Source organism: Diabrotica undecimpunctata, chromosome 7, assembly GCF_040954645.1.
Source record: "Diabrotica undecimpunctata isolate CICGRU chromosome 7, icDiaUnde3, whole genome shotgun sequence".
Lineage (NCBI taxonomy): Eukaryota > Metazoa > Arthropoda > Insecta > Coleoptera > Chrysomelidae > Diabrotica > Diabrotica undecimpunctata.
In genome coordinates, this window is record NC_092809.1 from 62,020,932 (window position 1) to 62,036,239 (window position 15,308).

General features: G+C 29.5%; 1 protein-coding gene across 1 annotated transcript; it reads right to left on the minus strand.

The window, feature by feature from the left end:
• Positions 1 to 393: 393 nt before the first annotated feature.
• On the minus strand, positions 394 to 14,803 carry Pka-C1 (Protein kinase, cAMP-dependent, catalytic subunit 1). The gene has a single exon (XM_072537443.1). The coding sequence runs from the start codon at positions 14,501 to 14,503 to the stop codon at positions 13,442 to 13,444; it is 1,062 nt and encodes a 353-aa protein (XP_072393544.1). The 5' UTR covers positions 14,504 to 14,803; the 3' UTR covers positions 394 to 13,441.
• Positions 14,804 to 15,308: the final 505 nt, after the last annotated feature.

Here is a 15,308-nt window from a genome sequence, read left to right on the forward strand (position 1 = left end):
CTATTATTTGCAGTCTCATACTGCATAGTGTATACCGTAGCTTCAAACTATTGAACTACTAACTACTACTACTAACTTTGCCTTTAATATTATATTGTTGCATGATGTTCCATATTTGCCATCAAAAAAATTGTTTCGTCAATAAAGTTTTCCTCGTAGCTAGATTTTTTCAATATTTTTACGTGAAAATAGAATTAAAATTCTTGTTTGAGAATTTATTTTTGACAAATAATTCATGCGGTAAGAGGTTAACTGGCCAAACCATAATTTTCATCAGTTTTATTTAATATTGTTTTATATACGGTTGAAGTTAAACATGTTTCACTAATTCAGTCACTAATTTATAAAGGCGCTAATAATAAAAATGGAAAGGGAGAATTTAAAAACTGTTCATTTAAGTAAATAAGTATATTTCAATTCGGGATTTCCATCTATATAGACGACAATTACTTTACCCAGATATTTTGCTACCTATACTTTTAATACTATTAAGGATTTTTGAATCTTATGTAAAACAAATAGCCAACAATAATAAAATACAATCTTAACAGAACAAATAAAATAAAACGAAAATGTTTAGAAAATTCCAATATGAATCAAATTAAAAGTAATAAATAGTAATGTTCTACAAATCGATTACAAGTGACTAGTATTTTACACTTTTAGGGTTTTATGTAGATAAGGATCCTGACATCTTTACTTTTCTAATTATTGATACAAGAAACTGGAAAAACTTTAAAACATATATAACCATTCACTTTTTATAACTGTCAAAATAGACAAAAACATCATTCACATTTTCTATCCTAATTCTTGGGCAATTTCTTAATGCCAATTCAAACAAAGTTCACTAAAAATTTTGTTTTGGAACAAAGAAAACAGTTACAAACAATTCTAAAAGCATTTCTAACAGTAACATCTTATTCAGTTTCAATATTATTTTTCCGGTAGGTACATTAAATTCTCAGTGGGAAAGAGACGAATCTGAATTCACATAAATCTTAACAAAGATTCAAAAATATCTGACCAGATCGTTTTATCGAAGATATTGATAAATAGTATTAAGTGGAGCCTCAAATTTATTATTTACTTATCACACTTACAATATATTCGAGTAGTTAGATAAAAATATTCACAATTTTTTTTATTGTTTAGGTGATAAGAAATGATAAACACAAGAAACAACAGTAATCCCATAAGACGTAAAAATACAATATCGAGTAAGTAAATCATCACACTAAAGATCAGACTTTATATATTGATGATCCAAGGAAAAAATGTAAGTATTAGATACCTATTGATTGAAGAATTACATTGGTTTATTATATGGAAGCTAGATCAAAAACAAAAATAGGCAGTTTGACAACCAGTGTAAGCTACAGTACTAAAAAATCATATTTGTATGGAGTAATGAAAACTCAAGATGAAGGCAGCTTGAAATGGAGTAAATGCCTTTAAATAGTAACTGAAAAGCAGTCGATGACAGAAAACACACAACAACTGTGTTCTTGGGCAAATAATGAGTAACTAATTAAGTGAATTATTAAAATACCGTCACAATGTATTTGGAATTTTATTTTTTACTGCTGTAATAACCCAGTCAAGTTAGTCAAAAAAATAGCGGTCAGGTTACAAATATTATTCCTTAGTCGCTTAGACGTATAATACAAATAGATTGACTGCTGACAGATTACACTGACGCAAAGCAGTCCCTGCATCTCTTTGTAATGGACCTTCCCATTGGTCATTTTGTCACGTGGTCGATAAACTTGGCAAATTAAAAGGAGTTGCAGGGACTGCTTTGAGTCAGTTTTCTCTGTCGCACTGGGGGAACGAGACTGTATTGTAGCACTCAGTCCATGTGTATTATACACCTGTGGCCAAAATTCTGGACAAAAATTATCGTTTTTCCAGCAACACTCGTCTCATGATCGTAATTTATAGGTATAGTTTATCAGTACGATTACATTTTTATTTTATTGTTTTATATTTCTGCTTAACAATTTATGTATTTCTTAGTCTAACATAATTATTAAACAAAAAATGGAAACAGATTCAAGCGAAACGCCGAAAATTCGAGATTTGCGAATGGCAACCTTTTTCAATACTGTATTGCGTCAGGTTTTTGTTAATCAGTCAGCGACCCAACTCGAAGCATTTAGTACAGTTTCGTGCGACTTCCAGTGTTTATTAGTGACTTCAGGTAGTTGTTACTAAGGTGATATTGTTTAATTGTCGGAGATGAATACATCAGTGTCGATTCAATGAAAATGAAAGAGAGCCAAAGCAAGTATCCTTCGAGAAGAGGTTACACATATCAAGAAATAGCAAACAAATTGGGTGGTGAAGAACAGGCAGAAAACCAAAAGTTAGTCAATACGATGAGCGTAGAATATGTCGACTTTTTTAGAAGATCGTGGCAGATCCTCAAAAGAAATTAATGCTATTGTCAAATCAACTAGCTTACAAATATCGGACCTCACTATCAGACCACACTATCGAAAGTTGTGTGAAAATGTTGCGAACACGAACTCCTAGAAAGAAGCCGTTCCTGAACAAAAACAGGCAAAAATGAATTGATTGGGTTTTGGCAGAGGGTGGACAGAAGAATAGTGAAGTAACGTAATTTAGAGTGATAAAACCAGAATCTCGATCTTTGGGAGTGACCGAGTGAAGTTTGTTCGCCGCCGACAAAGGAAAGACCTTTTGCCAAAGTGTACAATGGTCACTATGAAGCATCCTGCGAGTATCATGGTATGGGCTTGTATGACCACTAATGGAGTTTGACGTTTAGCAGTAATAGAGGGCAATATTAATGCAAACAAATATCAGGAAGAGATACTGCAAGCCAAACTGCTGCCGACTATCAGAGATTTGTTTGAAGGGGATGACCAACAATGCATCTTCTAGCAGGATGGAGCGCCTTGCCATACGGCTAAGACTTCCATGGAATGGTTGAGGAACCATGACGATACTGTCTTGTCTTGGCCTAAAAATAGTCCCGATCTAAATCCAATACAAAATTGATGGTCAAGGCTGAAAGTATTATTATCACGCCTAAACCCAAGTAACAAGAGAGAACTGATAGAAGCCATTATTCAAAATTGGTTTAGAGTTACGAGTCTATCCTAAAAAACAAAGGTTATCCCACCAAATACTAATTTTCTTGATAATAACCATTGTACCATTTTTTTAATATATGTACTAATAGTTAACGACTGTTGTTGTATTTATTTTTAAATTTTTAGAGTGTTTAGAGGGGTTTTCCTCTTAAAATAGATGTTAAGTACTAAGCAGAAGCATAAAACCATGCAATAAAATAAGAGATAAACTTATAAATAACATAAGTGTTGTGAAAAGAGGAATGCTGATAAAAAAACTAAAATTTTTGTAAAGTTTCCAGAATTTTGGCCACTAGTGTATGTCTATGCTTAGCTCCATAAACATATAATAAAAGATAGACTGATCGTTGCAATACCAGTCCGATCCCCCAGTGCGACAGAGAAAACTGACACAAAGCAGTTCCTGTTCCTCTTTCTAATTTGACAGGTTTTTCGACCACGTAACCTAAATGACCAATGAGAAGGTCACGTGGTCGATAAACCCGGCCCATTAGATAGAGATGCAGTGACTGCTTTGCTGTCGCACTGGAGGAACGTGACTGTATTGCAGCAGTCAGTCTATTTTGTATTATATGTCATATATGTATATGCTTAGCCCTAGAATTTTCGTTTGGTTACTTTTGATATATTTTTTATGCCGTATATCATAAAAGATTTAGATAATTTTCTTAAATTGTATGTTCCGAAGGTTACAAAAATGTGAATGAATTCTACTAAGAAAAATTATTGAATTTTTCCAATATCTTATAACATTGATGAAAGACGTGAAGCTTAAAAAGGCAGCCATATAGTATTTTATCTAAATCTTAAAACACTATCATAAAATATTGCGATATTGCACTAAGGTAATGCCTTACTTTCATTTTTAGCGATTGGGTACCTCTGCACTGATATGGAAATGAATGTTTTGCAACACTATTTAATGTAAATAGTGCAAATATAAAGAACTATCATACAATATTTACAATGACTAATAAATAAAAATAATATATGGTATACAGGATGTTTTAAAAGATAAGCCAAATATCAATAAAATATGCAAAAACACTGGTTTCATAAATTTATTACTTTACCTTAATAATTCCTAAAATAGGTCATCTTTCTCAAACGATCTTTTTTAAAAATACACTTACTATTTATACGTTTTTACTGGACAGAATATTTAAGTTTTTTTTTTAATGTATGTAATAATATCAAAATAGACCACTTGACAAAGGTGTCTCATCACCGAAACACAACGACTCTGACGATTTTGTAAATATTTAAAAAAAATTATGTTCTGTAAATTCATTATTATTACTTGAGGAAACATAATATGACATACATTTTTAAAACACCCCATATACATGATGACACAATCTCTAACAATGATTGATATCTCCTGATATTAGTAGTAAAAAGAAACAAAGTGTTAAATATTGTTTCACTGTTTAAAAGTATCATGTGATAAAATAAAGTGTGATAAGTAATAAACAGAAATCTTGTTTATGGATGATTTGCTTTCATCTACGTTCTCTAATATTCAAACTAAATTGGCTGTAGGTTTCAAAAATATATAAAACAAAGTGGTAAAACAGAGAAAAAGAGTTGACACAAAATTTTTTGCTTATTGGAAATTTTATGTAGGTAGGCTAAAACTACAATACCACTGTCAAACATCGCATAACTCAAAATTATATTAAAATATGTCATTACAAATATTAATTAATTTTGAACATAGGAGCTATCAATCCTCGTCAGTTTTTGGGCCCTCGAATCTCTTCAGATATGTGTACTTGTTCTGATGAGATTATGACTCTCAAATTGATTGAAATGGAAATCTGTTACAGACAAAAACTATGGGTACACATACAGTATACAATTATTTATTTCTTAAACTATTGACCCAAGGATACTAAACCTGTCCAGAAAATCTGTAGATTTAGAAACGTTAAATAGGTAAGAGACAACATCTTAAATAAAACTAAATGCCACTGGTTTCCTTTCTATTTTACATCACATCCAAAACTTACCAAACAATTCAATTTCTATGTCTACAGAATAGTACTATTTCTACAGATCATGAAATTGATTTTTACAGCAGTAATTCCTTGCATTACCTCTTGAATAATGAAGCAGACAAAAAACATTTATTAACAAATTTTAAAAATTCTTGTTTTCTGTGATATATTCAGTACAAGTAAATATTTTGTGTAAACATTTAGTTTTCCTTTATTATTAACACTGTGTTTTTGTTATGATACTTTTTAATATAAAATAAATGTTTTGGCAGTATTTATAAACCTAATTTTTCTACTGGCACAATGACAAATCTGAATCAGGAATGATGACATAGGAGGTAAAAAATATCAAACTATCACATTCCAATAAAAATTTCCATTTCTTAATCTTAATCTTACTGGGAAACATATAAGTGATATATAAGTCATCACTGTTTAGTTTTTGGTGGATTTCACACATTTATATAACCAATGATCAGTTTTTGGATTTATTTATGTTGCTATTTTTTCTACCATAAGTATTTTGACTTTTCATTATTAATATTTATTAAGCCTACAACATGTTGTCGAACTAGCCTTTCAACAACATATTTACTTTATTTATCAAGAAATTAAACATGTCTGCTAAAATGTTGCTGAACTTAAGCAATCATATTTATTTTAACAAATTTCCCCACTCCTGATATGAAATGTTGTTTTAAAATATATGCCATCATAATTTTAGACAAAATGCGTAATAAATACAAAAAAGATAAAATAAAAGCTAGGTATCATAAATTACCACATTCCAATAAAAAGTTTAATCAAAAATAAATGAGATTATCTTACTGGGAAAGATATCAGTGATCTATAAACCGTCACTGATCAATTTTTAGCTCTATTCTTTTCACTTTTAACATTTCTTTTAATGATTCCACTTATTAATTCTTACCATTTATTATTTATGAGGAATCAAATACTCAGTTTCAGTCCTTATTTACAAAATTTTGTTGCACTGGTTTTAAATATTGCTGAATATAAGCAAGTAGTATCCTTATTTTTTAAAAGCACTCATTCCCGATATGTAAGAATATTTTTTAAATATTTGCCATAAAAATTTTTGCGACAATGCATAATATAATTGACAATAACAAAAATACAGTCTTAATAATTTATTAAAAATCAGCAAATGCTAAAAATAATATAATTCATATAGATATATGCATAACAAAAGACAGGGATTTCAAAATTACAAAATTTTGGTATCATTTTTTTTTTGTTTTTAATGAACAATCGTTCTTACATTTCTTTATATTCCACAAGTAAAATGAAATTTCTTTAGTTGGCTGTATACTATGAATCATAAAAACTTTTAGTTAAAAAAACCTTTATAAGAGGTATATGGTAATATGGGTCCTCGATAGCAACTCAGTTGCTATCAAGGACCTATAGAAATATCTTCTCTTGGGTTAAGAACCCCTGGGAATCTTGGATTGCCATGATGAAAATCTGTTTAAAAATACATCATTTAAATTTAACAATGTATTAATTAACAAAGTTAACATCATTTAAGTAAAGGGTTTTTACCCAGATATTTAGTGGCTTCCCTCATGTATACCTGGTAACTGCACTAATGATGTACTTATTAATCCAAAAATGTTCTGTGATATAACACAAAAGGGCAATTTTAGAATATATATACCTTTTATAAATGATTTTTTAAATAAAAGTTTTTATTTCTTTATATTTTATTTGTAAAATTGTAGAAATTTTGAAAATTTACTAGTGGATAAAAACCGTAATGAATATATTTGTTTTTTATTATTTTTTTTTTTTAGAAGCTGTTTTTTGCTACAACTGGTCGCACTGCAGCCAATTGATTTATTAAATGTCTTCTTCCACTCATGTACTCAGTTTTAGTATTAGCAACTACTCACATAGCCAGGACTGATGGCTTTATGTGTCCTCAGTTAAATTAGACTAGTGTCTATACAAAGATCAAATCTGGGACGTCTGGCTTGGCTAGTCACTAGGCTACTGCCACTACTTTTTTGTTGGGTTGACATACTTTAATGAGAATCTTTTCTTTCTCCATCACAATACTTAGGTATTTTTATAACTATGGAATAATTATATGAAAGTTGTTTTAAAAGAGTAAAATGTAAATCGCATCTACTACCACTTCTCATATTTCACTAGAGATTTGCTTTTTATATTTTGTCTTAGAATACCTTTGCTATAATAAAACATACACATCGTTACTTTCTGGTGCTGGTGAAACAATTTTTAAGAGATTTTTATTCAAATTAATTAAAAAATTGAAAATTGTTCCACAAAATGTATTGCATTGATGTTTTTAAGTGTATTACAAAATCGCTACTACTTAGGAAACCTATATATCTTGAGGTATTCCTGATAATTTCAATATTTTTCTATATAAACATCTCAACAAGTTTTAAATCAATATTTATTAGATTTCATCATCTTGTCTGAAAGTGTGTACTCATAATGTTAATGATACATAAGTGTATTTTATTATCAAAAATAAAATCTAAACAATTCTCAAATGTTGTTCATTAAAATTTTATGTAAATAGCTATAAGTCCTTGAATACTAAAGTTTCTATTTTGAACTGGCACTAATTAAACTATTACAAGTACTGTTCTGAAGATACAGAACTTTTACCAAACCAGAAAAATTTACATACATTCTGAAATCTTCAGATTAATTTATAAAAAGATAAACTTCAACAAAAATCAACCACAGCTTTTATTTAACTGGTTTTTTATTAGATATAAGTAATATAGGAAAACATTAGTTAATAAATGATTATTCAAAATAATAGAAATAAGTGAAAAAAGTGGAGTAAACACTTAAATAAAGACAATAAAAAGACTTCCCTTGTAACAATGAAAAAAATACTAAATAGCTGAAATTTTAAAAGTATATCCAGTAAAATATTATACAGTGAAACAACCTATGCATAACTTAATCAAATGATTGTGAAAAAATCCACTTTATCCAGGTTAGATAGATACCAAATTTCAGATTAAAGTCAACTTCTTCCAAACATTATCCAGAGAGATCATAGGAAGGTATAAGATAGAACTAACAAATTTCATAGCTGTGAATATCAATCAAGAAACTGCTATTTAGGGAAGGAGACCTCCTTAGTACTAGTTAACATTAAGTAAATAAATAAAATATTTCCATGATAAATAAAACTGTTATTATTAAAGAAATATTGTAGATCTATGTATAATACATATTTGATAAATGATGAATGATTCAAAATATCACAAAAAGATAAAACAAAAATAGCATTTACACAAAAATAATATTTTACTTCATTTTCATTAGCTTCTTAATTAAAAACTACATTTTTAACACTTTAGGTAAACATATTCATAGTGTTCAAGGGTATATGTATGAGAATTTATGCAGATTGTTTTTTTTTTAATAAACACTGCAATTTGGTTACTTAAAATTATACAACCTAATAAATGATTATCATTTAGTTAGGAACTAAATTTTAGTAAAACCTGTAATTTTTTTGGTTTTAATAGCATTATTAAAACTTTTGTTTAAATATTCATGAACAATAAACTTTATGCCTTAATAAAATTTCTAAAAACAATGTACTGCATAATACAATCATGTGATGTTTTCAAACAATAATAAATACAGGGTGTATGACAATCAACAATGTACTGGAAGAAGAGTTAACTATACTAAAAATTGCTTTGACAGCAATATCTAGGTCAATAGTAGCTACCAGAATTATATGACACATACAGGATATCCTAAATTAAAGCAAAAATATAATATTGTTTTTTACTCAAATTATATGTATTTTCTTTTTGATCTACATAAAACCATTGATGCTGGTGTGCAAATACATTATAAACTTTGCTGATCAAGTGATCAGACACATTAACAACCATTAAGTAAAGGTAATATTAACAAAAAAATAGAGAAAATTGTGACTTCTATATAGCAAACATTCCTCCTCTCAATATACACTGATACAACCCACCGGTAAATAAAATATATTCTATTAACATCCTATAATTGGAAGATCAAGAAGACAGTCACCAACTAGATAGTCCAATCAAATTCAGAATACAGTGGTTTACTCATTCTGGAGTAGGGAGTATTGAAAGAAGTGACAATCCTCAGTGATGAGAAAACAACAAAAGAGAGAGATCCAATATTTGTTATCTCTTATCTTTAAACAAGAATATTATATATGAATGTTAAATGAAATGTATTTATAACAGTAAGCTCAGTCAATACATGCATACATAACCACTTTTTTAACCCAATTGTCATACCTACTATATGTGACTTAGTTTTGTTTGTCTAAGAAGCATGGTTTGTCTAAGAAGCATTATTAGAATACGTTTCGGACACGCATGTTATCCAAAGCACTTATTTAAAATAAAGGTGTTGGATGATGACAAATGTGAGCATTGTGGAGAGGAAAGTGATTTAGATCATATATTTTTTGGTTGTTCTAAAAACAGAGTCTACTCATCCAAACTTATTTTAGTTAATCTTGTTACCTTTGTCTTAAACCATTTGTATAACTTGATCCTCTCCGTGACCTAGTGTTGTTGTGTCTTTTATAAATAAATGCCTTTCCCTAGGTAGGTCCCTAGGCGAGAAGAGTGTGTCCCTGTTTTCCTAATATTGATGTAATAATCTTTTATTTTGATAGGGCATTTAGGTAAAAATTATAATGATGACTGTCTTAGTCCTTTTGTGTCTGGCTGTATGACGATAAGTCTAAGCAAAAAAAAAAAAAAGCATGGTCTTATTTGTCTAAAAAGCACTGTATTAATTGATTGAGTTGTTATTTGTGTACACCTACTATTATAGTTTAAGATTTTAATTATTTGTAATTTTATGATAATTATCATTTTCTTTCCTTTATAAACTATTAAAAGTGAAGACTGACTGAGTAGTAAATGCCAATGCTACAAAAGTGTCACCCTACATATATTTTTGGTAGTATGAAATTTATATATAGTTCTTCAAATACAGTATTAATGGATTACTTACACTATACTTATTACAGAATGCTTTGAGCTATGTATCAAAATAATTTCAATTATCCAATTGGACAACTAAACAGACAATGGTGTTACTAATATACTAGGTTCGCTGATCTCAGTCCCAACAGTCTAGTAAATTTAACTGGAGCCACTGGAAGAGGCTGAAAATTATTGTATAACCAAGCACACATGCTCATAGCTAATATTTAAACAAAAAATTCAGTTTATTATCAAAATAAAACTGCTAAAATATAAAAGTTTAAACATCTATTTTTGAAACTTTTACTCATTTACAGATTCGTTTTTACAAATGGAAAGTTTTTAATGAAAATTAATGAATATCCATTCCCATTATTACATAGGAATTTTTGTATTGTATTTGCTATTATTGTTATTTGAATTTGTATATCTTTCCAACAATGAATCTATCAAAATATTCCCAAGTGGAGCAAACATCCTATAGGAGCATTTTACCATCACAGTCAGCTTTCCAACAATATAACCGGACAAAAATAAATTGTTTTTATTGTATAGAAATCTATTATTCAGCTGGAATAAATACATTTGAATAATAATACAATTTTTTTTTAATTAGCAAAAATTATGCTTCCTATATTTTTCTTTATTTTTTGATACCCTGTATTTTTTGATACCCTATCAATTTTAATTTGTATCTGACATTGACACACACATACCTGCCAAACAAATTTATTATATATTTAAGGTACTATTACCATCTAGAATGCTAAAAAATGGCACATTTTCAAAACAAATTTTGTTGTATCTTATGAATGGCAATCAAACTTTTTTTAGATTATTATAAAGAATGTATATTGTAGATTACAATTTTTTTTTATTCCATTGTTCCTGTATTTTAAAAATAACGCCAAAACTGTTGTCCAAAAATTACTCCTTTATGGAAGATAGTTAATCTCTGAAAAAACAAATCTGAAATATAAAGAAGTGTCCTTATGTGATAGTTTACCAGAACAATTAAAAAAACTCATCACAAAAATTTAATATTTTTTTTTTGGTCAAATGCTATCATAGAGAAAACCAAAAAAAGGTTTATTAAAATTGGCCAACTAGATCTGAAGATTAAAGTTTTGAGAAGCACTATGTTGTTAAAACTGGTGGACAGTAGTTATCTTGCCAGGTCGATTTTAATAAACCTTGATGCATTTTGTTTTTTTTTTTTTTTTGGTTTTCTTTATGATACCACAATTTGACCAAAAAAAATAATAATATTTTTGTGGCTGAATAAAATTGAAAAAGGGTAAATTTTTGAACAATTACTTCAAATGTCTGTCATTTGGTTTTTTTTTTAATAATTTTCAATTTTTCTGGTAAACTATCACATAAGAGCACTTCTTTTTTAAAAGCTTTCTCAAATTTTATATTTCAGATTTGATGTTCCAGAGATTATAACTTTTTGCAGTGGAGCAGTAATTTTTGGATGAAAATTTTTGACACTATCATTAAAATACAGGAACAATGAAAAAAGGAAAAAAAAATTGTAATCCTCAAAAGTTGTATAATATAAAAAAAATTTGATTGCCATACAAAATAAATAAGATCCAAAAAAAAAATTGTTAAAAATGTGCCATTTAAGACAGTAATAGTTCCTTAATTCTTTGCTCTGAAGACTATTCTATTTATACTACACCATGTATATGCAATATATTCTTAGCAATCCCATATGCCTTTTCAAGCAAAAAGAAGAGAAAATAAATTAAAACTTAAAATATAAATAAAAATGTATGTCTTACACATTATAGATACCTTTAGGTAATTGTGAAATCCCTAAAAATCACTATTTCAGACTAGCCATTACACATTTTTATCAAATTAAATAATAAATTGACACACTTGTTGATATTAAATACATAAAACTCCATTAAATTCTTGGTATCAAAGTGCTATCAAAAAGTACACAGAAGCCGAAGTTAATAGACAAAAAACAAATATACTGCCAAGCTATTATTTTTTCTACAAATATTTTCTCCCAAGGTCTTTGAATTAAGAGAGGTTGTTGTTTTATTGCATCAAAAATGACATAATAAATGTTGTCAAAGGTTCAAATAGAATAAATAATTGTATAAACAAAACAAGTCCATAATTTACTGAAATTTAAGTGAGATATGTACAGTAAATTGCTTGTCCAAGTACCCAAGGGGAATATGTTTGTGTTCATAGCTTCATCTCTTATGTACTGTCATGTAAAACATATTGTATTGGTATAAATAAAGATATTTTTAAGAATAACTCAATGAGTTTAGTTCACACTACAAATTTTTTAACTGTATACTATAAAGCATTTGACTTAGACACTTCAAATGTTATCTGCAGAGGCAGATATAAAAAGTTGATTTCTGAGATGCCTAATGATTTTTTAATTTATCTCAAAACAAATACAAGTGGACTTCTTTGCTATATTCAATTAATAAATTATAAATTTATTTGATAGTATAAACTGAGAAGATAAAAACATAAGGTTCAAATATTGACTTTTTTAGGAGGTGGTTTTATGAAATTTAAAATACTATTTATTTAAAGCACACAATTCTATATATATACAGAATAAAGGTGGAACCTCTTCACTGCGACTGGCTTGTAACAGAGCTGGAGCAAAGACATAAGCCCATGCTTCAAACTCCCTACAAAATATAGCTCTGATCCAGTAGCAGCAGACATGATAATAGCTTTAAGTACAAATAACGATAACTAGCTACTTGAAAAAGTGAAGCTCTAGTTAATATTTTTAAAAGTAACTTTAACTGGTAATAGATTTTTAACATCATATACTCTTTAAAAAGGTTGAATTTAAATCACTACCATATTGGTATTAAATGGATCAAAAAGCATTAAAAAATGGTTTTTCTAAACTAATTCTCAACAACAAAGCAACTATACTTTTTCTTCTTTTTTCTTGCAAAAATGTCTCTTTTAGTAACAAACAGCTTAGCTGCATATCAGATCTGTTAAATGTCAGAATTGTTTACAAACACAAAGAAAAATCAGTATCAGTAAGAAAAATGTCATAAGACATAAATACTTAATCTGACCCTATTCATTTTGAATATTAAGATTGCATTTACTCACTTCTTTAGATGTTAAATATTAACTTGTAATTATTTTTTTCTGTTAACTCCAGCTTCTAGAAAGTACAGAGGACCAATCAAGCAAGCACAAACCAGTTAATGGAAGAGCCCCGGGCAGCAGTCTGTCACTAGCCTGAGACAGTGGCAAGGCTACTTACATAAATTATATAGTACTCAACTCTTCAAAACTCTGCAAATTCCTTGGCGCACTTTTCTGTTGAGGAGATGCGTAAGGCTTCTTCTTCATAGTCATCAAAATTACTAGTGTCTCCAGGTCCCTTGCATCTTGGTATAAAAGGGGCTTCAATCTTCTTTTGAAATGTTGAAATCCAGTCAGTAGAAGCAAACCATTTGTGACCTTTAATATCATTCACTCCAGCTTTCAAGTTGCCATATCTTTTTGTCAAATCAACTTGTAGTAAATTGCGTAACAAATCTTTCAAGTCAGAACCAAAATGAGATGGAAAACGAACTTTTCCTGAAACTATTTTTTCATAGATCTGTATTGGCTGATCAGCAAAGAAAGGAGGATAACCAGCTGCCATTTCATAAACTAATACTCCTAGAGCCCACCAATCTACAGCTTTGTTGTAACCCTTACTGAGGATGATTTCTGGAGCAAGATATTCTGGAGTTCCACACAGAGTCCAAGTACGGCCCTTAACTCTTTTAGCAAAACCGAAATCAGTAACTTTAAGATATCCCTGGGAGTCAATAAGTAAATTCTCAGGTTTCAGATCTCTGTAAATCAGATCTAAGTAGTGAAGATATTCAAAAGCCAACACTATTTGAGCTGCATAGAAACGAGAGTGTGGTTCAGAAAATCTACCAACTTTCCGAAGGTGGGAAAACATTTCACCACCAGGCACATATTCAAGCACCATATATAGATTCGAATTGTCTTTAAAATGGAACTTTAGACTTACAAGAAAAGGGAAGCTGATAGCTTGTAAAATTCTCTTCTCGTTCAAGGTATGCTCCACTTGCTTCAATTTGACAACTTTTTGTTTATCTAAAATTTTCATTGCATAATATTCTTTAGTTGGTTTGTGCTGCACTATCATGACCCGGCCGAATGAACCCGTGCCAAGGGTTTTAATTCGTTCGAAATCATCTAGACTTGCAGTATTTGTGGGATTTCTCTTCCATTTTTCTTCGAAGTCCTCCTTCGCCTGGTCTAGGAACTCCTTTACGCTCTCCGCGGAATCTACTTTTTTATTCGCCGTAGCGGCATTGTTGCCCATGGTTTGAACTTTTAAGCCTTCCAGGGCTCCGACTTTAATAGTACACTCCGCCTAAAGCACCAAGTTTAGCGGAGGACACGAATGTCACTAATTCTACGATGTCAACACACCTTATTCAAGCTCATTTTGTTAAGTTCTGTTAAAACTTTAACAAATATGTTCTTAAGCACTACAGTTTTAAGCTTAAAGTTCAATATAACTAACTATTACAGCGAAATTATTTACGTATAACGTTGATTTTGTAACTTTACTTTAAAACCCCAATGTAAGATGGCCGATTACTGAGGAGCTGTGTTTTCTTGATATATCCGGATTGATTTCGTACAAAGAAAAATATCAAAATTTAATCACATGATCATGAACAACCAATAGAAATCCACGTGTATGCCAAGAAAGAGCAATCTAAATTCCAGAGTTATGACTAAAACGTATCAAAGAACTTTGTTCATTCTCAATACTATTTATGTCTTTGTCTCTGTTTGTTTTACTTAATAGAAAGAGATAGAATAGTACGAACCGATCCGATTAGGAACGCGACTCTTATCATGTGGTTAATGACGTTTACCTATTTGGTACGTTCGTTTTCGTTGAGCCATCAATTATAAAAAGAAGGCCAAAGGCGAAATAAATATTCTCGACAGAGATAGTATATATCTCATCAACCAAACAAAAATATCTAAATTCAGCATTTAAAAATTTGTTCAAATAAACGTCATAGCAGAAATCCGCGTCAAAAATAAGATCCTGAATACATTTTATTTTTTGTTTGTTAGTGCATTTGTGGTTGAACTTACAAATTGCCTTA

Excerpts from the sequence above, each read along its gene's own strand:
- Pka-C1 (XM_072537443.1), bottom strand. The coding sequence starts at position 14,503 with ATGGGCAACAATGCCGCTACGGCGAATAAAAAAGTAGATTCCGCGGAG.